Source organism: Tachyglossus aculeatus, chromosome 18, assembly GCF_015852505.1.
Source record: "Tachyglossus aculeatus isolate mTacAcu1 chromosome 18, mTacAcu1.pri, whole genome shotgun sequence".
NCBI lineage: Eukaryota > Metazoa > Chordata > Mammalia > Monotremata > Tachyglossidae > Tachyglossus > Tachyglossus aculeatus.
In genome coordinates this window covers 14,383,366-14,410,004 of record NC_052083.1, presented here as the reverse complement: position 1 = coordinate 14,410,004, position 26,639 = coordinate 14,383,366, and the positions used below count along the sequence as shown (strand labels likewise).

Sequence of the window (26,639 nt, the reverse complement as noted above, 5' to 3'; positions counted from 1 at the left end):
ATGGGGATTAAGCCAGTGAGCCCCATGTGGGACACGCACTGTTTCCAACCTGATTTGCTTGGATCTACCCCAGTGCTTAGTACAGTGCCTGGCATATAGTAAGCGCTTAACAAATGTCACAATTATTATTTTCCTAATGCCATTATTTTCCCTCTAATGCACTCATATAAGTTCGGAAGACCTTAAAAAAGAGAGAGAGAAGGTTGTGGTTGAGGAGACTAGGACCTGAGGTTACAAATACAACAATCCTTGGAAGATCGGAAATCATAATTACTTGCCTCAAATAATACAGAATGTTTGAGGAGGGAAACAAATGGGCTAACCCTAAAGTTAAAAGAGATGGACATTCAAACTCCCACAAAATATGATTTTAAAGAAAGAACATATATTGAATTGAAGGGGTGAATGATATTAGAGAATTTAAGACATTTTTTCTGGAATTACTAAAACTGAAGGAAATGAAATTCATATTCATTCAAGTTTGTAATAATCATTTTTGGGACATTATGCCAGGTAAAATAATAATGACCAAAATGCTGTTTGAGCCATTAATATGAGGCAATAAAATATGATTTTTGTGATAAAACAGTCAATATTCTACAGGGATAAATGGCGATATTAAGTACAAAACAGAGGGATTATGTTCATTCTACTTTCTAAAACCTTAATTATGTTGCATTCAGAAATATCTACTGCTCTAATCACTGAGGAGAATGCAAAGTTCAGTTGGAATAATGAGATTAAATAGAAATGGAGAGGCAAAGGGAATTCGGGATGTATATCCTAGAAGAAAGATGGCAAAAGGGCATCTGTTGATAAATGTGATGCAATTATAAAACCAGTGTAATTGCTTACAGATGGTAACAAAATAGAAATACTTTGTAACATTAAGGAAATTAAGAGACTTAAAGATTTTTCAAAAAAATTGTGAGTATACCTAATGCTCTAAAAAATGAAGACATAAAATATTCTAGAAGCAACATTTGGCAGTGGGGGAAACCAGGTCAAGTAACTTACTCTCAAGTTATAATAAAGAGGCAGTGATGGAGGCAGAAGTCCCAACTCTAAATACCTTCTGCTCATGTTCTAGGCCACAAATAATGGGGTAGTTTGAAAGGTTTTCCAAAGGCTCTTAGGAAAAACATTTTAGGGAAGAAAACTAGACAAAGTCCTTAAAATGACAACTAAGGGCATATATTCAATTGCTCAAATATGCTTACTGCATTTCTATCTGACAACGTTGACTAAAATAATCCTAGCCTTCAGTACTCAGACTCTCTCTGTGGCCACTGCCAAACTGGGAGAATACAGGTCATTACCTAGACTCATTTAATAACTCTCCACGTGGCTTAACGGCAGATTATTTGACAAAATGGAGTCTGCAGAGCTGAAGGGGATTCCTGAGCTAGCATTTATCTCTGAAGCCAGACCTGTGCTCTGCTTAAAACAAGTTCTCCAGAAGTAGGGCGTAAGGATAGCCATTAAAATACACTAACTCTCTCCAAAGTGTCTGGAGGAACAAGAGGGTTTGAGTCCCCTGGAATTCCCTTAATGAGAATAATAATAATGATATTAACGATAAAAATAGTATTTGTTAAGCACTTACTATGTGCCAAGCACTGTACTAAGCACTAGCACTTGCTCCACATAGGACTCATATTCTAAGTAGGAGGGAGAACAGGTATTGAATTCCCATTTTCCAGATGAGGAAATTGAGGTACAGAGAAGTTAAGTGACTTGCCTAAAGTCAGACAGCAGGCAAGTGGCAGAGCCCAGATCACAACCCAGGTTTCATCTTCTCTGGCAGTGCTGGCTCCTCTTTGATAGACAAGCACTCTGCATCTGTTCTAATTTAAATCCACTCACAGTTGCTCCTCTGAATCATTTCCAAGGTGGGCTAAGTTCAGTGGTGGGAATGTTTTTCTTTAAGGGACCAGTTACCGTAAGACATATTTGAGTCTTGACAGAGCTACTATGATTTAAAGAAAATGGAACAAAATGAGAAAATAATAAAAACTGTGGTTCAGAGGTAATATTTTAAAACAACTGAGTGTGAGAAAATGAGCATCCTTAAAAAGCCACATAAAGAACAAAGTGCTTTTTCAGACGTTTCTTAAGCTTCATGAGTGAAATATTCATAGCTTCTAATTTTGTATAATGCATTTCTTGCATACACTGAATTAGGTTGCCTGATATTGCTGATTGTGGTAATTGCCTTATTCGTACTGGACACAATTTTCAGACTCATGCATCTGGGTTTTTCTCCCACGTAGCTCAAAATGTAATGTTTAGTTGGATATAGTCTATGTCACGCTTTCTTGGAGGTGTTGGGGAAAAGGATAAGAAGAAAGAAAAGGTGCAAAACTCATTGTGTTTCTTCTATGAACTAGACTCTAAGCCCAAGTAAGTCAGAGATTGGGTCTGAGCTGATTAACCTGTATCTACCCCAGTACTTAGTACAGTGCTCGACACATAGCAAGTGCTTAAAAAATACCACAATTACTATTACTAGGTCAGGGTTCAAAGTAGGAAGAATTTCAAATTAGAAGAGGAATTAACTAAATCTGAAACCAGAAAAACCCACTTCACCAGGCCAATCAATGAGGCAGTTCTCAACTATTTCTGCCCTCCTTCACTGAGGTATATTTCCTACCCTATCACTCTTTTTCCCATAACACCCCATTGGATTCAGACACCTCAGTGACTCTTACTTCATCCTTTACTTCTGGGGTTTTCCTTTCTTCCATTTTATTTTGACTGGAGTAATAGCCCTATTTCCTGTTTTCCTGGCAGTATTTTTCTATTCCTTCAGTTTGTTCCTTCTCTTCCTTGTCAACTCTTGTTTTATTTTTGTCTTTTTTAGGATTCTCTATTTCCTCCTTGCTTTTTCTTCTTTCTGGTCTGGTGGGATTGCTTTCCCTTTATTTCATATTCTGATCCCTATCTTCTCTCTTTTTAATTTATTCTTGTGGGCTCAGCCCTCCTCAAATCCAGCTCACCCGCTGTGAAGCTACTGGTATCTGTGACATATCTTTGGAAATTAGAAATTCCACTACAGAATATCTATTATATATATATATATTATCTATTTTAATATATATGATAAAGACCTTGGAAATGCCTTTCAAATTTAGGTGCTGAGGGAAGCAATTTTGTTCATCTTACACACTACTGCATCTTATATATAAATTTGGGGTATACTTAGTCTGCAGCCTGATTAAGGGGCTTATACAAACATCGTCTTGTTCATTTCCAGACTTACCAATGCAATGAAGCCTACCTGGCCCACAACTTGAAAATGATTTTTCTTTATTAAGAAGTGACACTGAACTGTAAATTTGCTTCCCAAATTTCAATCAAAGTGTACAAACCACCGGCTGCATATAACTATATACATTGGAGATAATAAAAATTGAACTACACTGGCCCAAAGCAGAGCCTTTACCCTGGAACTCAATGGGTTTTCCTTTGAGACCATTCTGAAATGAGTTGTCAGGCAGCTCTCATGGCATAGGTTTGATGACAATAATAATTGCACTATATGTTAAGCGCTTACAATATGCCAAGCACTGTAGAAAGCGCTGGAGCAGATTCAATATAAGCAGAACAGACACAGTCCTTGTCTCACATAGGGCTCCCAATCCAAGAGGGAGAAGAGGTATTTTATTCCCATTTTTACTAATAAGGAAACTGCTGCACAGGGAAGTAAAGTGACCCACACAAAGTCACAGAGTAGGCAAATTGTGGAGCCTGACCCAAATCTTCTGATCCCAGGCCTTTGCTCTTTCTACTGTGCGACACTGCACTTCTGGAATAGCACTCTGACTATACCCCACTAGCCTTTCACCATCATAGGCTGTACCTGTACCATTCAAAAAGCCACTTTTCTGGCGTTTAATTCTGATCCAAAGCCATTCTGATTTGCCTACCTATGACATTTTGCACTCACTCTCTCAGCAGGCTTCACTTGAGGAAATCTTTCCTTAGTTTAAAACCAATCAATGAGTCAAAGTGAGTCTACCGGGTAAAGTGATGTTTCAAAAAAAACAAAGCAAGCGTTCTTTGAGGCCTACTGGCACTCCCATCAGGCTACAGACATCTTAGCCTGAAGGACAGAGGAAAATCCAAACTTTGGCTGTTGGGAAAATAGGGCACAATCAGCTCCTTTTCAATCAACTGAGATTCTACATTTCAGACCCAAATCTTTGCCTGGGGACGGGCTTTGCAATTCAGTTAACGGGGGTGGGGGGCAGTCTGAAGTCTGCCCCTAAATTGCAGCAGGAAATGGTGAAATGAAGGGGAAATTACACAGCGACTCAATTCACCCAACAATAATAATAATGATGATGATGATGATGGTATTTGTTAAGTGATTACTGTATGTCCAGCACTGTTCTAATCGATGGGGTAGATCCAAGATCATCAGGTTGGATGCAGTCCCTTCCCTACATAGGGCTCACTGTCTTAATCCCATTTTACAGATGAGGTAACTGAGATCCAGAGAAGTGAAGTGACTTGGCCAAGATCACACAGCAGACAAATAGCAGAGCCAGGATTAGAACCCATATCCTTCTGACTCCCAGGCCCGGCCTCTTATCCACTAGGCCATGCTGCTTCCGAAGCAACATATGTGTCTTCTGTGTGACCTTGGGCAAGTCACTTCACTTCTCTGTGCCTCAGTTACCTCATCTGTAAAATGAAGGGTGAGACCATGAGCCCCATGTGGGATAGGGACTGTGTTCAACCCGACTGGCTTGTATCCACTGCAGCACTCAGTACAGTAATGATGATGATGATGATGATGGTATTTGTTAAGCGCTTCCTATGTGCAAAGCACTGTTCTAAGCACTGGGGAGATACAAGGTGATCAGGTTGTCCCACGTGGGGCTTACAGTCTTAATCCCCCCTTTACAGATGAGGTAACTGAGGCACAGAGAAGGTAAGTGACTTGCCCAAAGTCACACAGCTGACAGTTGGCGGAGTCAGGATTTGAACCCGTGACCTCTGACTCCAAAGCCCAGGCTCTTTCCATTGAGCCACGCTGCTTCTCTAGTGCATAGTAAGCACTTAACAGATACTATAATAATAATAATTATTATTATTATTAACAGGGGTTCAAAGAACATCAGAAGCTCTATTCATGTGGAAGTGTCTCACCAAAATATTGGCTTTCCTAAAGGGCTGGTATGGTGGGGGGAGGCTCACCTGAGTCTAAATGCCAGGGGTCGGTGGCGGCAGACATGGGTGGTATGGTCAGTGGAGAGGCTCCGCAGTTGGACTCCACCAGCTCCCCTTGAATGTGGACTTGTGATGAGGCGTTTGTGGGCCTCAAGGCTGCCTTGAGTGGGGCGATCTGGTTGAACTGCACTCTGGAAAGGCAGCCGGTGAATCCCGGCGTGTTGTATTTATGAATCTCTTGGTCGATTTTCCCCGTCTCTAAAAGAAAGAAAGAAAGAAAGAAAAAAACCCGAAGGAGAAAATGAAATATCAGCCCAACCGATTTCATGAAGAGATTATGTTCTCATGTTTGATGCGTAACTGCAAACCACATTTTCGGGCCTCTGTGGTTTACTCGTAGTTGATGGTGTTGGTGCTCGCGTGGCTTTGAGTGGCTTCTGTATTCAAATCAGGGCTTAAAAAATGATTTTTCAAATAAGCAATAACAAAGAACTTCAAAGCATTCCCTGATTTGTGGTTCTCATTCTAGGCCTGAAACCATTTCTGAAACCCCTCTGATTTCCTCCCATTTGCTTTTTCTCCCTCTTCCTTATGATGCTTTCCCCACTCCTATGGCATAGACACAATTCTCCATCCTGTAAAGACCTCTTTTGCCCCCTTTCCATCTCACAGATTCTTGGGTTTTGAAATAACCAGGAGGCAACTGACGTTCTGAGAAATTAATCAGCCGACAGTGCACACTGAATGGCTGATAGACAAACCTCCTCAATCAAAACAACATATAATAATAATAATAGTGGTATTTGTTAAATGCTTACTATGTGCCAGGCACTGTACTAAATACTGGGGTGGATGCAAGCAATTTGGGTTGGACAATCCCTGTGCCAGATGGGGGGCTCGGTCTCAATCCCCATTTTACAGATGAGGTAACTGAGGCACAGATAAGTGAAATGACTTGCCCAAGGCCACATGGCAGACAAGTGGCAGAGCCAGGATTAGAACCCATGACCTCCGACTCTCAGGCCCATGCTCTACCCACTGTGCACACTGCTTACCTGGAAATGCTTGAGGACTCCAAAATAAAAAAAAAAAAACCAAAAAACAACCCAACTAAAAAAAAATCTGTCACTGTCAAAAAGTCATGGCACACATAACAGAAAGTCTTGTTTTAACAAAGTATAGTTTTAGAAAATCTGTGTACTGGATAATTTGATTTTAATTGCTTTAGCTTTGATTATTTGTTAAGGAATCCGTGCAAAGCACAGTAGAGATATACTACATGAGACCAGGACATAACCCTGCTCTCAAGGAGTTTACAATCTACTCAGGGAGGCAAGGAAAACACAAATAGAGAAGCAGCATGGCTCAGTGGAAAGAACATGGGCTTTGGAGTCAGAGGTCATGGGTTCAAATCCCGACTCCGCCAATTGTCAGCTGTGTGACTTTGGGCAAGTCACTTCACTTCTCTGTGCCTCAGTTCCCTCATCTGTAAAATGGGGATTAACACTGTGAGCCCCACGTGGGACAGCCTGATCACCTTGTATCCCCCCCCAGAGTTTAGAACAGTGCTTTGCACATAGTAAGTGCAAATACCATCATTATTATTATTAAATATACAAATATTCACGTGGCAGGAGGGAAGACATAACAGAATCCAAAGAAACATTATAAAGAAAGAAAACTATAGTAACCGATGAAGCTATTCATGTGTTGTAGCAGGAAGCTGAGGAGATTGGAGTTACCAGAGTCAGGTGGGGAAATCTGGTCACTTTCAAGGATGATGCTGGGTTTTAAGGCAGAATGAACACAAAATAGCAGAAATGTTGTGGGGAGAAAACAGGATAAGTTACAAGGGAAGATGAGAGAATATTCCAGATGGCGCGAGAGGCAAAAGAGATGGAAGGGGAAGAGAAATATGATGATCGGCTTGCTTGGCAGAAGCACACAGTGCAGAAGAGGGGAAGAGGAAAGACAGATGAATTCACAATGAAAAACGGACTCTTCAAAGGTTTACTGAAGGCTGGACTGAGACTATTTAATGTTTTTTGATAGGACCTTGACATTCTAGTTCCGGAAAAAGAAATAAACAGAAGCAAACATAAGTCCAAATCACTAACAGTCCCTCCTCTGCCCATATACTTTATGCTTGTTGGGAATAACAGTCACAAGAAGCACCTAGCATCTTGGATGCAGAGAAAGCAATTACCTTGGTGAATATGAATTTAGTACTAGTAAATATTAGTCTTTGAAATCATATCAGTCTCTTATTCTTAGCTCATACATTAAAAATTCCATTTTGCCCTAAAAGTTGCCTTTAAAAAGATATCATGGGGAATGCATAATTTCTTTGAGGCTATGTTCTAAAGAAAGTAAATCCACTTTGCAACCACTTCTTAATTTTAAAGATGATTGCAATTACCATGCTAATGTACTCTATTCACATTAATTCAGCACTCCAGAATTCCAGTTACAATACTGCTACAGGACCAGGTAAAAGAATTTGAAAATGCACTGCCAGTGGCAACATTGTTCCTTTCATTTTGTGTATACCTCCTTTCACTACTTTTTTCTACTGAGGTGCTGACAGCTGCTGACAGGCATGACTATTATGGGAAATGAAAACAAAAAGAAACATTTCAGTACAATTTGGAAAAAAAAATCCAACCCGTCCACACAGTAATTTCATACAAACAGAGTCTCTTCCACATACAGTCTCACAGTAATTGCAGAACATTTCTTCACTGCTCATTTAAACTCTCTGAGAGGATGACGGACTATTTAAACTTACTTGCATTAGGATACTAGGCTACTGTACTTTGTCTTCTAATTCTATGCCACCACACTGTCAATATTATTTTTGCAGAGTAATCTTTCTTATATGATATAAAATACCACCACAGATATCGGTGTGTTTCCACTTTGGGGCAGGACTAGTTGTATATTTCCTCTAGTTGTATATTCCTCTGGTGGAAATGGGACTGCAGGGTCTCTCAAGAGAAAAAAAATCCGTGTAGTTTTACTGCCTGGCTGGGTTCTCTCTTCCCTGTCAGGGAAGTGTCACATTTAATGTTGAAAAATAACAATATAACCTAAGAAAAGAATGGAAGGCATCTTAACCAAAAAGCTGGTTTCCAACTGAGGTAATTCATAATAACAATAATAATAATAATAATGGTACTTGTTAAGCACTTACTATGTGCCAAGCACTGTTCCAAGCACTGAGGTAGATACAAGTCAATTCACCTGACTCTGAAATAACTTTGTTGCAGCTCCATTAGGAAGGCTAAAATGAATAAAGGCATTATGAGTCATTAGTATTGAATGGAGAAAAAGCTTCCTGGAATTCATATTTATATAGTCTTTGTTTTAGAACTAGCTCAAATAGAAAGAAAATAGCCCCCCTAGACTGTAAGCTTGTTGCAGTCAGGGAATGTGTCCATTTATTGTTATATTGTACTTTCCCAATCATTTAGTAGAGTGGTCTGCATGCAGTAAGTGCTCAATAAATACACAAATGAGTAGAAAACAAAATGGTCAGCAAGAACCGATCCATCCCTACAGGTGTGGTGGAAAAGACCTAGAGCTTGAAAAGATGGGGCTTTTGCATTTGCGTCTCATAGCATCTTTAGCTGTTTTCGATCTGTCTCTTGGTCTCCCAAGCTTTCTGAAAACTTCGTTGCCTCTCAGAAACCCTCTGTTCTAAAATCTGCTTGACTCAAAAACAAAGCTAAATCTATCTATACATCACCATCATGATCAACATCACTGTCATCATCACATGTGTTTACTTTCATTCATTCAGTCATATTTATTGAGTGCTTACTATGTGCAGAACACTGTACTAAGCACTTGGGAGAGTACAATATAACAATAAACAGACACATTCTCTGCCCACAACGAGCTTTCGGAACACCTACTCTATTCACTCTATGTCAAGCCAGGAGAAACCAATTTCTTGGCACTCCAATTGCCTAGACATATTAAAAACAAAGGGAAACCTAATAATAATAATAATGGCATTTGTTAAGCGCTTACTATGTGTCAGGCACTGTTCTAAGCACTGGGGTAGATACAAGCTAAGCAGGTTGGACAGAGTCCATGTCCCACACGGGCTTCACAGTCTTAATCCCCATTTTACAGCTGAGGTAATTGAGGCACAGAGAAGTGACGTGACTTACCCAAGGTCACAGAGCAGAAAGGAGCCGGAGTTGGACTTAGAACTGAAGTCCTTCTGACTCCCAGGCATACGTTCTATCCACTAGGCCAGGTTTGGGGGAAGGGGAAGACAGGGAGGTAAACTGTATGTTCAATCAATCAATCGTATTTATTGAGCGCTTACTATGTGCAGAGCACAGTACTATGTTCCTTTTAGGGGCCACTCAGGGAGATTTACAACTGCACTTTCTATTCTCTTTCCTTTCTTCAAAGCAGTAGCTGGAGAAGCAGTGTGACCTAGTGGATAGAACACAGGCTTGGGAGTCATAACAACCTCAGTTCTAATCCCAGCTCCACCACTTGTCTTCTGTGTGACTTTGGGCAAATCATTTAACTTTCCTTTGCCTCAGTCACCTCACCTGTAAAATGGGGATTAAGGCTGTGAGCCCCATGTGGGATAGTACAGTGGCTGGCACATAGTAAGCACTTAACAAACTCCTTATAAAAAAAAAAACCCAAAACAAGCCTACAGGAAAATAATTGCTGTGAGGGAATGGGAGGCTGTAGAGATCACTTGGAATAAAGACAGGGAGGAATAAGGGAGGATGGGACAGTGGAAGGGGAAAACAGGAAAGGGCGGGGCAGGAGAGAGAAAGAGAAGGGAGGAAGAAAGCAAAGGAGATGGAGAGAAGGGAGAAGAGCGGAAAGCACATAAGGGTAAGAAGGCACAGAAGCAAAGGGGACTAGGAAAGTGGAGAGATGGTGAAGAGAGGGAAGGGTTGCACAACTGAAAAGACCTGGAAGAGGGGCAGAATCAGCATAAGTAGGCCAAGGGCGAGAATGACAGGTACATGGGAGAAGGCTGTCAAACAGTAAAAAAATAAAATTGAAGAGAGACAAGGGATTATGGAGGAGAGCAGGATGAAGGAACATTGGAAGGGGGAGAAAAAAGGGTAACTATAAGGGGAAATAAGAGGCACCAGGAAGGAGGAAGAGAGAAGAAGGACAGTAGGTTATTCTTTCAGAGGCTGAATAACTAAAATATGCACCTCTAAATTGCAGCCAAATAGACAACAGACTCAAGAGATAAATATATTTCCCATGTATCACATTTTTTCTGTTGTCTTGACCTATGCACCAGTGAAGTTTTACTGTTTTTAATCTGATTGAAACTAAGCCTTAGCCTATGACTTCTCACTAACAGTTTTTGACACAGGCTCTTTATTCTGATGTCCTGGGGTATTGGTGGAGAGGTGCTAAGCTAGTGAAAACGGGATGATTTTTTCCTCACTAGGCCTTTGTCTATAACAATGCAACTTCCAAATCTATAAAGGTAAACACTTAAAAATCAATTTTAAATCATTCAAAGGATGTTGGATTTGTTTTCTAAAGAAGCAAACACCGTATTAGGGAAGGGCACATAGCCTTAGATCTGCTCTTGTTTTTGCACAAGAGAAAGTGAATTTGGGAGTCTTTGAAATGCACCATCTCTGTCCAAAGCAGAACTCTGAAAATAGCAAATCAGCAGTAATGGAAAAATTTCATTAGTGACTGTGTTTTGGCTCAACTTGATTAGAAATAAGCAATGCAAGAGGCCTGGCCATCCTTCTTCATATTCACAGTCTCTGCTTTTCCTCTGCTGTCGCTCATTATTCTGAACCGTTGGGGTGTCTTTAACAAAATGGTTCATAAACCTGCAGAGCTCCATCAATAACTAATGTATAAATCACTGAGTTTGGGTTCCTTTATTTTCTTGTCTTAGAAATGGAGGAATGAGAAAAATCTCATCTATTTTATATCATTCAGATTCCCCCCAAGCTACTTTTCCAAATCAAAGTGGCAAGAGTAGTATGTTGCGTAGTTTATCATTTGACAGTAAACACCCTTTTTTCTGTGGGAAAAGCATATACTAGTTTCTCACTCTTGAACTTCACTCATCCATCCCTCCTTGGGTTTCAATTTCAGGCTTTGTTAGGAGAGAAAATGGAGTATAACATACACAATAAAAATCACAAAACAGATGGAAATACAGTGCACCTGAGTATTTTTGAGCCCATGACTTCAACTATTCATTCATTCAATTGTATTTATTGAGCGCTTACTGTGTGCAGAGCACTGTACTGAGGCACAGAGAAGTGAAGTGACTTGCCCAAGGTCACATAGAAGACAGATATGTTGCTTCGGAAGCAGCATGGCCTCAGTTCCCTCCTCTGCAAAATGGGGATTCAACACCCATTCTCCCTCCTACTTAGACTGTGAGCCCCATGTGGGACTTTTGCATCTTCTCTCTACCTCTGTGCTCAGTGCAGTTCATGGTGCTGTGCTTAATGAATAATTCAATTATTATTAGTTTTATTCATTCATTCAATCGTATTTATTGAGCGCTTACTGTGTGCAGAGCACTGTACTAGGCGCTTGAGTAATAATAATGTTGGTATTTGTTGAGCGCTTACTATGTGCAAAGCACTGTTCTAAGCGCTGGGAGGCACAAGGAGATGAGGTTGTCCCATGTGGGGCTCACAGTCTTAATCCCCATTTTACAGATGAGGGAACTGAAGCACAGAGAAGTGCAGTGACTTGCCCAAGGTCACACAGCAGACATGTGGGGGAGGCGGGATTCAAACCCATGACCTCTGACTCCCAAGCCTGCACTCTTTCCTGAGCCACGCTGCTTCTCTAAGTACTAAGTTTTATCATTCTTATCAATATTATTCAAGAAACTACAGTTAAACCAACCTTGGAAAGAGTCATTTGTTCACCTTTTGGGCCAAGGAATTAATAATTAGTTTGGGGCATGTAGAAGGGAATGCAGACTGTGAGAAAAGGGGAAACAAAGTATGTAGAGCTGGTCAATTAGCATTTATTTAGTTTTGAAGGTGAGCTAAGCCATACATCTGTAAAATTTAGTAAGAACTCCCTTTTTTCTTTCACAAATTTCTTTGGCAATTAGAACTGCTTACCAAATTAAGAATCTAAATGAATATTTGGGGAGATGTTACTAAAAAATCGATTGAGTGCCTCCCTGGATTTGCCTCTGCTAGAGAGAGGATAAATTAAAATCTGGATCACGGGAACTAGAAATTTGGAGTAATATACAGAAGGCAACACACGAGGGGAAGCAGAGTCTGAAATGTGATATATTTCATTATATTTATTATACTCCAAGTCCTGGACCTGCAACCATTCTTGGATGCTTAACTAATGAAGTATGACAAAACTGCTAAGGCATTACAAGGTACAGTCGCATTAATAACAAATGAGCTGGCTATTTTAGTACCTCTCACCACAGCACCTGTGCTAGTGTGAGATGAATCCTTAACCTCATCTTATGGCTCTTCAGATCAGCCAAGAAATCCTATAAATAACCTAAGTCTCAATGGAAACAGTATTGTTATACTGAAGCGTGCAAATCTGTCCGATATATTGAATCCTAGTTCCTCTGGCACACATTTTCTTGGGCAGAATCATGGGCCATTAGATGTGGAAGAAAACCCCTCAGGTTTACTTTGGGAGTACCATTTAGTTTGTGATGGTGTTCATTTAGTGCTTACTATCTAAGCAATCAATCAATGGTATTCGATCAGTGCTCTGTAAAGAGCACTGTACTAAGCACTTGGGAGAGTACAATATAACAGAGTTGGGAGATATATTTCCTGCCCATAATGAGACTACAGTCTAGAGGGGGAGATGTGACAAGGAGCCAAGCACTGTACTAAATACTTTATCCAGACCCGAGAGACTGGTCCAGGGATGTGAACTGAACCCTGCAGACCTAAGTTTAATACACTTTCAATTGCCTTGTGTAGTGATAAGCAAATCAGAACAGCCCAGAAAAAAGCTGGATTTAATAGGTTTGAATTTACTTTGGCTTTCAATTCTTGCACACGATCTAGATTCACTTATCACAGTGACTGGCATCTATCAATCAATGGTATTGAGTGCTTAGTGTAAGCACAGCACTGAACTAAGTGCTTGGGAGAGTACAATACAGTGGTGTAGATAGACAAGCTCCCTGCCCACAAGGAGCCTATAGACTAGAAGGGGAGGCAGGAATTAAAATAAATTAGTCAATTGTATTTATTGAGTGCTTACTGTGTGCAGATCACTGTACTAAGCATGTGGGAGAGTACAATATAACAGACACTTTCCATGCCCACAATGAAATGGTGTGGAAGTGAGATGAAAAAATCCAGTTTTATCTAGTGAACACTTAATACCCTAATTATTAATACTGCAAAGGATAGTGAAATAGTCCAGCAGAAGCCAGAAAGAAGAAAGAAAACCAAAGGGCCTGGCAATAATAATATTCATCAAGTGCCTATTACGTGTCAAGCACTGTGCTGAGTGCTGGGGTAGATAATCTATAATTAAAACAGACAAAGGTCCCTATCTCACTTGGATTTCATAGTCTAAGAGGGAGGGAGAACAGGCATTGTACTCGCTGTTTCACAGATGAGAAAACTGAGGCACAGAGAGATTAGCTGACTTGCACAAGGTCAATCTAAAGTGTTTATTTAGAGCTTACTCTGTGCTGTGCACTTAACTAAGTGCTTAGAAGAGGTCAACAGAGTTAACAGACAAGGTCCCTCCTCTCAAGGAGCTTACGATCAAGTAGGAGAGACAAACACAAAAACAGATTACAGGTAGGGAAAGCAAGAGAATTTAAAGATAAGTACATCCGGGCTATGATTATGGAGAACGGAAGGAGAGACTACCCAAGTGCTTAGGGAATACAGAAATGCTGAAGTGGTTGCAGAGGAGAAAATGAGAGATCAATCAATCAATTGATCAATCAATGGTATATTTATTGAGCGTTTACTATGTGCAGTTCCCTGTCCACAACGAGATTATAATCTAGAGGAGAAACAATGGGATCTATGACTGACTGAATATAGGGGTTGAAAAAGAGGAGTCAAGGACAATGCCAAGACTGTACACTTCATAGGCAGGGAGGATGGTAGTGTCGTTGACAGTGATGGGAGAGATGAGGGAGGAGAAGATATGGGAGGAAGATGAGGAGTTTAGTTTTGGACATGTGAGCTTGTTGTGTAGGTGGGACATCCATATAGAGATCTCTTGGAGGAAGGAGGAGATGCGAGTTTGCAGAAGAGGAGAGAGGTGAGTGCAAATGAGGCAGGTTTGGGTGTCATCTGCATAGAGGTGGTAGTTGAAGCCACCAGATTAGATAAACTCTGCAAGGGAGTGAGTGAAGATTGAGAATAGAAGGGGGCTTGAACTGAGCCTTCAGGAGATACAAGGTTAGGGAGAGGGCAGAAGTGGAAGGGCCAGAGAAAAAGAAACTGAGGAGTGGCCAGAGGGTAGAAAGAGAACCAAGTCACTTCACTTCTCTGTGCCTCAGTTACCTCATTTGTAAAGTGGGAATTGAGGCCATGAGTCCCATGCAGGACAGGGAGTGTGTCCAACCTGATTTGCTTGTATCCACTGCAGTGCTTAATACAGTGCCTGATACATAGTAAGTGATTCATATATACCACAATTATTATTATTATTATTATTATTATTATTATTACTGAGTCAGAAGAACCAAGGTTAAGTTTCTCAAGTGATATCTCTCCCTTGATTCTCCCCTACTAGACTGCACAGTTGCTATGGGTAGGGAACACGTCTACCAACTCTGTTGTACTGTATTCTCCCAAGTGCACTCAGAATACAGCAAGCACTCAATACATTCCATTGATTGATTGATGTTTTCCTGTCTTTCCCATCACAGTGTTAAGTTCTTTGAGGCCTGGGATCAGATTTGGAACATCTACTGCACTACCCCAAGCACCTAGAAGAGGCTCTGTGCACAGTAAATGATCAATAAATACAACTGAATGAATAATTTTTAATCAACATTAAAGAAACCACAATAAGAATCAGGATAAGAAGAATAACTAAGATAATAAAATGCAGAAAATAGGAGTTTCCCCCTCTCAATTCCAAGGGAAAATTTACTTTGATTTTCAAAAGCAAACTAACAGACAAATCTGAGCTCCTTGGTGAAAAATGCTATGTAAAAGTAATTGCAATTATCATCTCATTTGATGGTGGAGTTCCCTGTGAAGCTAACTAGTTATTTACAGTGTTTCAGTAGAGTCATTTTTGAAATTGATGGAAGCATTGTTTGTGGAAGAGGGAAGCAGGTGGAAATATCAATTAGGCTTCACAAAATTGGAAGTAGTAAATCCTCCTGGAACATTTAGGATAGTCTGCCATTGCATAATTGATTTTTAGAGCTCTGCATCATGTTTGGATAGTTGTCAGTTTATCTCCCTGAAGCATTCGTAATGCCTCCCTACTGAACTGTTCTGTGCAACCTGATGATTTCCAAAGGTGAGGACATTTTCCTGAAATTGAGACACAATTGTTGGTTGGGGCTCTGGGGAAAGAACTCAGAGTAAGTCTCCTGAGCAATCTTTCGTTGTTAAATTTACAAAAACCTGGCCGGACCCACGTATGTCTGGCAGATACAATTGTGTCCCATCTAAAACCTTGCCTTTTTTTAACTATGTGCTAGGCACTGTACTAAGCACTGGAGTAGATACAAGCTAATCAGGTTGGACACAGCTCATGTCCCAGAGGGGCTTGGAGTCAAATCAATCAATCATATTTCCGTCTCCATCCCCATTTTACTGATGAGGAAACTGAGGCAAAGAGAAGTGAAATAACTTGGTCAAGGTCACCCGGCAGACAAGAAGCCGGGATTAGAACCCAGCTCCTCTGACTCCCAGGCCTGTGCTCTATCCACTAGGCCACACTGCTTCTCTCTCTAGTGTTTCTGTTACCTACTTCCCTCTCCTACCACCGGTGAGGGGGAGAAGCATTTTTGCAAGACTCTCACTCCTTGTCATGGCTGGTCTGGTGCCGTTCAACTGTTACCTGTGAGATACATTAATATCTAAAATAGGGCAGGAGCATGGGCCTGGGAATCAGAAGGACCTAGGTTCTAATCTCAGCTCTGCCACATTTCTGCTGTGTGACCTTAGGCAAATCACTTAACTTCTCTGGGCCTCAGTTACTTCACCTGCAAAATGGAGATTAAGAGTGTGAGCCCATGTAGGGCAGGGACTGTGTTTAATATTATTGACTTGTATCTACCCAAGCGGTTCTAACAGTACTTGGCACACAGTAAGTGCTTAACAAGTACCCTAATTATTATTATTATTACCAAGCGCTGGCTCAAAATATGTCATACTATCAACGAACTCGCAGTGATACTTTTCAAGTGCTTCTGTCACTTCAGCACTTTCATATCACCAAAGCACCTGGGTGGATTCCCTCTTCACCTTTAAACACTGTGAGCAGGGAGTGTTGTAGTGTACTCTCCCAAGTGCTTAGTACAGTGCTCTGCACATAATAAACGCTCAATCAATATCATTGATGGGTTGATTGATTGCTTTCCTTATTTGCCATGTATTTTAGTGTCTGTCTCCCCCATTAACTCCTTGAGGGCAGGGATTGTACCAATCAATCAATCAATCATATTTATTGAGCGCTTACTGTGTGCAGAGCACTGTACTGAGCGCTTGGGAAGTACAAGTTGGCAACACATAGAGATCGGTCAAGCGTATAGTATAGTACTGTGTACCGAGTTAAGAATTCAATATATACTGATTGACAAAATCACTTAAGATTCATTCTCTTACATTCTCCAAAATATTCTGTTTTCTCTTCTTATTTCCTCCAATTGCTATATGTTGGAAATACTGTTCCAACAGGAAAATGCCTCTGGTGGAAGAGACTATGAAGTCATTTTTGGAGTTGAGTTGGATTTGAAGTATTTCTTGCTGTGATTACACCTTGAAAATGAACTTTCCACTCATCTGAAGCTCCCCCTAGACCGTAAGCTCATTGTAGACAGGGAACATGTCTACCAACTCTGTTATATTCTACTCTCTCAAGTGCTTAGCATGGTGCTCTGCACACAGTACGTGGTCAATAAATACTAGCGATTGTTCTGAACAGCCTATCACTGTGATACTTATTAAGAGAATAGTGTTACCTTAGTGTATAATTCTTCTACTTCAGAGCAACTGTAATATCTAATGTTATAGAGCGTTTTCTCAAGAGATGTGGAAGATCCCTCACTCGCCCTCGTGTTTGAATGGGTAAATTATTTTAGGACACTGAAATGTTATTTAATTAATGCTGAATTCTAATGTAGTTTCCCTGTAAGCAAACATGACACAATAGTTCTAGATGAGCTAATGCTAATTAATAGCAGCCTGGGGAAATCCAAAAGAATTCATAATGATCAGACCCGTGTGTTAATGTGGGGAATTTCTGCCATCGATATAGGCCCTTGTGTTCTGACTGGATTTATGTGACATCTGAGATTTAACATTTCAATCAGGTCACAGAGGGTCATACGGATTCATGGAGAGGGACACAACAGTTTTCAAGGAAGGGAAAGGATTGGCACATTACAGAAACAGATTTTCAGGGCTTACTGCTAGCATTAATTATTGTTATTATATTTGTTAAAAATGTACTATATGTCAAGCATTGTTCTAGGCACTGGGATAGATACAAGTTGATACATTCAGACACAGTCACTGTCCCACATGGGGCTCACAGTCTAAGTAGGAGGGAGAACAGGCATTGAATCCCCATTTTACAGGTGAAGAAACTAAGGCCCAGAAAAGTCAGGTAACTTGCCCAAGGTCACACAGCAGGCAACTGGCAGAGCTAGGATTAGAACAGTGCTTTGCACATAGTAAGCGCTTAACAAATACCAACATTATTATTATTATTATTAGGATTAAAACCCAGGTCCTCTGACCCCTAGGCCCATGCTCTCACAATTAGGCCATGCTGCTTCCAACTTGGCCAGACAAAGCCTCTATCAGGATATCCTTTCCAGGCACAGAGCCGTAAGCCAGGAAGGTACTATACCATCATCAGATAAGGTATAAATTGGTTGGGAAGATCGATCTAGATGAATTCAAACTAAAGGCACCTGAAAGTATATGACAAGAAAAAGAGGACTGTTTAAGGACAAAGATTTGCCTTTGATTCCTGACAGCTAGATATAGGAGCGGGTGTACTTCAAATATTAGAGGACACAATTTGTGCCAGGAACGAAAACACATTTCATTTCACTTGGGTTTATCTAAAATGACTTACTGCAGGGTTGTAAGTGATGCTTTAGTTCAGTATCTGTCATAATCTGCTATTTTGTGCTCTGATTTTCAGCTTTGATGTGGATCACATTAAATTGCCCAAACCTGAAAGTTGCCCCTAGATCAGTTATCCTGGGAAACACATTTCTTTACCTCAAAGTGCTATAAATTAAGCCCTGAATGCTCTTTCTTAGCTACAGCACTGTCTCCACACAAATAATTTCTCATGGTTTTAGCTTAAGTATGTACCGACAAGTTAAAGCAAAAATCTCCATTCTTAAATACTTGAAGCAAAACAAATGTCAACATAACAGGTTTTTTTACCTTTTATTTTCTATTTGTTTCAAGAACTTGCACTGGGATTCAAAAAATATACTTCAAAGGTGTTCCAGAGGAACTCTCATATAGATTGTGGTTCCATCAAAGATCCAAAGCAAATTAATTATAACAAAAGCCATAAAATAATATGAAAGGTCTTTGTCGAAACCTCCCGAAGCAAGAAAGTTCAAGCAGGCTGTCCTGTTTTATTCTGGCATTTTAGCAGCTGTTCATATACGGAAAGACCTTCGGACTGGAAATCGGGAGAACTGGTTTCTAATCCTTACTCTATTCTTAACCTGCTATGTGAACTTGGACAAGCCACTTAACTTCACTGGGCCTCAGTTTCCTCATCTGTACATTAAGACTGAGATACCTGCTCTACCTCCTTCTCAGGCAACAATTCTGGGTTGGAAAGGGGGCTGTGTCCATTCTCCACAGAGGAAGCCCTAAATAAACACTGTCCAATGAAATCAGAATTTTTTTGGCTGTCCCTACGGGCACAAGGAAATGTTTTTAAAGACAATTCAATATTAAAGACGCTCAATATTGCGCCTTCCGTCTTCTGCTAGACTCGTAGCTGAGATGGTAATTTCATATAATTAAGTATAAATGGATGACAAACATCTTTTTTCCCCAAGAAAATGACCATTTAGCCAGTGCTCCTTCCAACCACCCACCTCAACACTGCGATTGGCGCTGCATGATGAGACCAACACTTTCAGAATGCCACCCTAATTGTCTGAGGGGTTTAATGCATCACCAGTCTGTCTCTACAGTCCTATAAGTAATCCTCACCAGCCCTCCACACAGCAGTTCAGGCGGTCTCGTCTACAATCTGTAATTATTATTATTACTACTTTAGGTTTTCAGAATTCCTCCCCAAAGCTTCAAACCCGTTTAACGCTGCAAATTATATACCTGCAGAGAAAATTCCATCTCCTCCACCCCTGGAACCTAGCCAACTCTCCGATTGGGAGGTGGCAGCCTCATAATGGTGCCACAAATAGTGCTGAGCCGCTTGAGAGTAGGAAAGTGAGGGTGAATTTTTCAGAAAGCAAAAGGGAAGGTTGTCTAATTTCCATCGAAGACCTTAGACTAGGCATTTCATGGGTTGGCTGAAGTGCTGAGTGTGCTCCTTGAAAAGCCATTCATTATCAGTTAGTCAGTCAATCGTATTTGTTGAGCGCTTACTGTGTGCAGAGCTCAGTATTTAACACCTGGGAGAGTACAATATAACAGACACGTTCCCGGTCACCACCACCATCACCCCCAGTATTTTCTGAGATTCATATTACCAGAGCACTGAATTTATGGGATGTCTGGAAGACTAAGACATGTACCATGCCCTCAAGGAGCTTATAGATTGTTGGGAAAGGTGAGCACAATTTGTAGGATGGTAAGTTTATGGTAGTTAAGAGTATGAGACCATAGATAAACTAATGAGCTAAAGTGGATAAATGAAGGATAAATAAATCCAGAAAGGAATAAACTCTGAGGTTCCGTGGAGATAGCATCGACCAGAAGGGTTGCACAGGGATTAATCGGGGATGAGTTGAAGGAAGGTTGAGTTGATGAACCTTAGAGGAAAGGGCTTTCCAGGTTTTAGAAAAAACATGGACAAGGGGTCAGAGGTGAAATGTCCAAGACCTGGTACAGACAGAAGACTGGTTTGGGAGGAGCAGAGAGTGTGAGCAAAAGTGTAGTGGTGGAAGAGGAGAGCTGGGTTTGATCCATCATTAGGATTTGAGAGCCAACTGTGTGCTAAATGACCACGAGAGTACACCAGAGGTAAGAGACAAACTCTCTTCACTCAAGTTCATAATCTAAAGGAGAAGACACACAAGCACAAAATGATTTTCAGTTAGGAGGAAAGAGGGAGCCACATCTTTTAACAACAAAATAATAGGAAGATAGATAAATGCCTTAATAGTAGAATATGGAAGTCGATATAAGCACTATGCATGGCTGGGAGTACTTTAACATGGTATTTGGGTGGATGTGATCTGGGGTAAAAAAACCTAACTGGAGGAGGTGTGATTGCAGGACGGTTTTGGTCAATTAATCCATCAATCAATAGTATTTTTTGAGTTCCTATGGTGTACAGAGCACTGTACCAAGCAGTTGGGAGAGTACAATAGCACTGATAGACATGCCTCCTGTCCTCAGGGAGCTCACACCTAGCAGGGGAAACAGACATTATTGGAAGATGCAGAGAGCTGTAGTGTAACAGTGTTAAGGGGAAAGAGTTGCAGGAGAGGGAAAGGCATGAGGAGAGGTCCACTGGAGACAGAGATGAAAGTGAGGACAGTGAGAAAGCTCACTTAGGAGTGTAGACTGTGGACTAGAGAGTAAGAGAGAGAGAGAGATGAAAAGTAAAGGAGTAAAACAGAGCTGGAGAAGAACCTTGAAGTTAATGGTCAGGAGTGCTTGCTTGGAGGGGTGCAAAATGGGTAGTCTTGGAGGAGGATGAAATGAAAACAGAATGATTTCTTATCAGAGTTGTCAGCAGAGTGAAATCTGAACTGAAGAAGGGAAAAGTTGGAGGCAGGAAGACCTGCAAGCTAGTTGATATGATTACATCAATGAAGAGGCTGATGAGAGATCTAGTTTATGGGGGTAGTAGCCTTCAATCTGTTGGTCAAGAACCATTGATTTATGCGCCACTGGAGGTTTTTGAGGAGGCAAATGATGAGCTCCGACTAGTGTTTTAGAAATGGTTGTATAATTGAATGTAAAAATACATCGAAGGAGGGGCGGGGTGTACCCTGGAGAAGAGAAGATCCAAAAAGATGGTGTTGGTGTAGTGCATCCAGGGGTGAGTAGGGATTGTAGAATAGTTGTAAGGATGAAGGGGAAGGGGCAGGAAATATTATTGTGGAAGAAACATTAGGAATTAGTAATAGAGGATGCGAGAGGTGTCAAAGATGAAACCAAAGTCATGAGGCTATGTGTTACAGGGAGAATGGTGACAAGGTCAGTAGTGACGGGAGAGTTAGAAAGAAGAGAGAAGCGAAGAGTTTGGTTTTATCAAAATATTCTAACCTAAAGGAGACTGAAACAGTGAACTTTGACTTATTGATGCTGATGAATATATTTGTCAATATTTTCTTGATTTCCTCCTCCACTTTCCCAAGTGGGTGGCACCTGATAGGAGGTAAATAAATACTGTTCCTACAATATTTCCTGGCTAATACCTCCTCCCTTTTACTAGGAAACTTGAAATCAGAAAAGAGAAACAGCATGGCCTAGTGTCAAGAGCACAGGCCTGGGAGTCAGAGGACCTGGGTTCTAATCCCAGTTCTGCCCGTTGCTTGCTGTGTGACCTCATGCAAGTCACGTAACTTCTCTGTGCCTCAGTTTCCTTAACTGCAAAATGGGGATTAAATAACTGTTCTCCCTCCTACTTAGGCTGTCCATGGGAGACAAGGATTGTGTTCAACCTAAGTATATTGTACCTACCCCAGTGCTTAGAACAGTGTTTGACATAGTAACTGCTTAATAGATACCATAAAAAACAGTTAAAACCCAAGCCAGATGTCTCATCTAAATCATCTTCATTAGTTGGGTTAAAATGGGAGTGGCATGAGAATGTTGTGAGTATTGTTGTTAATTATCTGCTACTCTAATGGACTGCAAGACTGAAGGGGCAAAAACATTATAAACACACTCAAATCACCACTGTACTCCAGTTTATGATACAATTAACTTACACAATTCATTCAATCATATTTATTGAATGCTTACTTTGTGCAAAGCACTGTACTAAGCTCAGTTTCCATGCACCTGACTAAATCTGCAAATCCTTCTACACATTAGAAATTTCCACTAACAATTGTTTATTTAGACAGATTAGAAAAGTTGGGACCAGAGAACCGATTAGATATTACTGAGTCTTCTTACAAATCAGGGACCAAACCAAGATCTGAATTCAGCATTCCTGATCTTCTCTCTGAAATATGCTATATTCAAAGGATATCTTGCCCACATGATTAAAAAAAATAGCAAGACATTAGTAAGAAATTAAGACAGACTGAGATCTTTGACTGAGATTCTATTTCACCACATGATATACTTTCATAACTCATTCATGACTTTTCCAGTAAGTGCTTCATCTGAAGAAACTCACCCACAAAATAAATCCTGTTTATTTGTTCAGTAAAACCATGGCCAAATTACCTACCTAGATAACCAATTTTCACTGAAAGTTGAATGGGGCAGTGGCAAAGATTATTGTGGCAAAAACTTTATGAGTAAAATTCATCAACCTCAATTCTTTACTCCATGCCAAGGAATGTGTGCGAAATGAAATGCTTTGAGTTATTCTCCTCTTGCTGCTGGAGAGAAGCAACAAGGCAGCCTCCTCCTTCTTGTCTCCAGAAATGATGGGCAATAAAGAGCTCTTTTTCTCAGACATCTTTGCTTATTCTTTGCTGCAGCAGTTCTGAGGGCCCATCTCTATGGAGAATTTCTGGAGAATTCTCAATACAGACACAGTTGCTTGCTCCATAGCTTCCCTGTGCACCTCTCTTGTTCTGGGAAGTTGCTGGAGGAAAGCAGAATGGCCACTGTTGCACTAACGGCAGACTTGCAATCCTGCCCCCTGAAACAGACTATAACTCTGCTATGGGTGCTAATGTTAACACTGGAGGCACAAAATCAGTTGTATTGCCTTGGTTCTAGATTGTAAGCACACTGAGAAACAGCGTGGTTTAGGAGACAGAGCAGGGGTCTGGGTGTCGGAAAGACCTGGGTTCTAATTCCATCTCCACCACGTCTACTCTGTGACTCTGGGCAAGTCACTTCACTTATCAGGACCTCAGTTACCTCATCTGTAAAATGGAGATTAAGACTGTGAGCCCCACGTGGGCCAGGGATGGTATCCAACCTAATTAACTTGTGTCTACCCCAGTGCCTAGAACAGTGTTCACATAGTAAGCACGTAACAAGTATCATTATTATTATTATTATTGTTATTATTATTACTGCTATGGGCAGAGAGTGTGTTGGCTAATTGTTGTACTGTACTTTCCCAAGTGCTAAGAGTAGTGCTGTGCACATAGTAAATGCTCAATAAGTGCCACTGATTCAGTTGATTGATGTTCCATGGGAAGGGAGGGAGAGTATTCTCCACCCCACAGACAATCTGGAGTGTCTATGAGGGTCCCACTAGATTCATTACTGAAAAACCTGGGGCTCCTGAGAGATCCATGTTTCTCAGTGGTGAATCCAAGGGCCTTGACCCAAACTTCCTGGTGGAACAGGTGACTTTCACAGGGGTAACAAGCTGAAGTTCAGTGGGTCTGGTTTGATGTACCTTCTCTGTTCACTTCTCTGTACCTCAGTTCTCTCATCTGGAAAATGGGGATTAAGATTGTGAGTCCTGTGTGGGACAGGGACTGTGTCCAAACTGAATATCTTGTATCTACCCTGGTGCTTAGAAGAATCCCTGGAACATAGTAAATGTCACAATTACTATTATCCATACAAGTGTGATCTCCCTTCCTCCTCCTCTTTCCCATCCCCTTATGGGAAGCTAGAAATGGTCCCGCCTTCTGGTGGCCCTCAAACCTGAGATGATCTGGTCTGGTCTTGAAACCCTGGGCTATCGTCTACAGATGTGGATTCCCCAAGGAAGCCTTGTCTACAGACAAAATTCAGAAGGATCCAGATTACTTTAGAACAATACAACAAAAACTTTAAAAACTTAGATAAATACAGGGACAATTAGAAAATCAGCAGAAGGTGAAGGAGGAAGGAGACAGTTTACGATGGGGAGCTGATTAACATTCAGTATTGCATAATGAATAAGAAAATTGAGATAATTTCTTCCAGGGCATAATCTACAGCTTGGGAGTAGACTTTATTGATTAGACTGAAAGCTGCATAAATCCTTTCAAATCACAAGGGTAGCCATTTGGTTCATTTTTAATATGAAATGTAAAAGAATGATAAACTTGATGCCTTGGAAGACGAATCAGTCAGCAAGTATATACATGCCTAATTTATTCCCAGGAAATTCTGTGCCCTTGAAGACTCTGATTCCATTTTTTCCCAACTCACTTTGCCTCATCTAAAGAAATACTCTTACCCAATTAAGCTCTTTTCAAGAACATTCCATAATTATTCTCTTACTGATTATTCACTATATCTATTTCTCTTACTGATTATTCACCATATCTATTTCAATCAATCCATCCTATTTATTGTGCACTTACTGTATGAAGTGCTTGGAAGACTACAATAGGACAGAGTTGAAAGACACATTCCCTGCCCACAGGAGAAGCAGCATGGCCTAGTAGAAAGAGGAGGGGCCTGGAAGTCTGAAGGACCTAGGTTCTAATCCTGATTCTGCCAACTGTTTGCTGTATTACCTTGGGCAACTCACTTAATGGGGATTAAACACCTCTTCTCCCTCCTACGAGCCCCATGCAGGACGGGGACTGTGTCCAAGCTAATTAACTTGTTCCTACCCTAGCATTTAGAACAGTGTTTGACACATAGTAAGCGCTTAACAAATACCATTAAAAAGGAGTTTACAGACATTAATATAAATTATGAGTATGCACATTAAGTGCGGGGCTGATGCTGGGGTGAATAAAGGGTACAAATCCAAGTGAAAGGACAATGCATAAGAAAGTGGGAGAAGAGGAAATGAGGGCTCAGTTGGAGAACACCCCTTGGAGGAGATGTCTCGGGTGACTCATAAATATATGCCGTTATGACCATAAGTCTTTGAGCTTCTCCAAGTTAGTCCACTGAATAACTTAATAGATAAACTATAATATAACATTAATAAGTTACATTAATATTGTAAGTTAATATTATAAATTATAATATAAATAATATAACTGGATACTTCTGTATTTTTTTCTTTAGCTATCTATAGTCACCTTTCTCAGGCCTGTAGGGTTCAGCGTGGGGCAAACAGCAGATATTTACTAAAAGATATCCCCTGGTTTTCACAACTTCCAGAATTTTGAAATTCTGCCCAGGAATAATCTAATTTTAGAAAAATCTGGCTCTTACCTATGTTCATTCTGTGCACATTCTTAGACTGCATTTCTAGGTGACTTTCAACTCTGATCCTGTGGTCTGGTGATTAACAAAGTTCTGGTTTACTGGGTTGGGGGTGGGGGGGGGCAGAAGGGTGGGGCCAGAAATGCCCACGCTGACCTGGAAAGGGAATATTTCATGTAGCAGCAGAGAGGGTGACAATAATGAATGCCGACATTTCATTGAGTATGGGGTGGTCAATGGGCAAGCCTTCTGGGGGCAAGATGAAAAAATTAATTTGGAAGGAGAGGGAGATTGCCAAGGAACTCAGGCAGACACACAGCTCCAAACATTGCGTTCAGGCCAGGCAGAGGCTGGGTGATGACATGACCTTGAACCCAATTACATGTTCGAAATCTGAGGCTGAACTCAATGCCAGGAAAATTCCTACTTTAGAAATACACCCACAAAGGGTCATTCTGTGTTTTTTCTTAAAGGAGGAGAGAAACAGCGTGGAGAACAATACAGTGCCGTCATTCCTGCTAGTCAGATAGTTGTGATCTTGAAGAGTGTATTAATAAAAAAATTGCTTCAGATCAACTATCGTTGAAATGAAAACAAAGGCTTAGAAGGAGTGGCTTGAGAATCATAAAAACTGTTCATGGAGAAGATGAACAACAGCCGTGCCTCTCTCCCAAAGCTTGCTTGAACCAATTTGTGTTTTTGTATCAGCAACACTGAAGCAGTTCATTAGCATTTACGGGTACATGTTATAGAGTGACTGCTTAAAGATCACTGTTTCCTGAAATGATAGAGCAGCAATGAATTTTAAACTTACAATTAGTTCCTTATATGGTGCTGATGAAC

The 26,639-nt window shown here is 40.7% G+C and overlaps 1 protein-coding gene across 1 annotated transcript in view; it reads right to left on the bottom strand.

Moving 5' to 3' along the window:
• CNTNAP2 (contactin associated protein 2) overlaps positions 1–26,639 on the bottom strand; it is a 1,198,489-nt gene that overhangs the window by 18,385 nt on the left and 1,153,465 nt on the right. Inside the window, exon 22 of the mRNA XM_038760181.1 lies at positions 5,206–5,436. Within this exon, the coding sequence (XP_038616109.1) occupies positions 5,206–5,436 (231 nt within the window). The remainder of the gene's footprint in view (positions 1–5,205; positions 5,437–26,639) is intronic.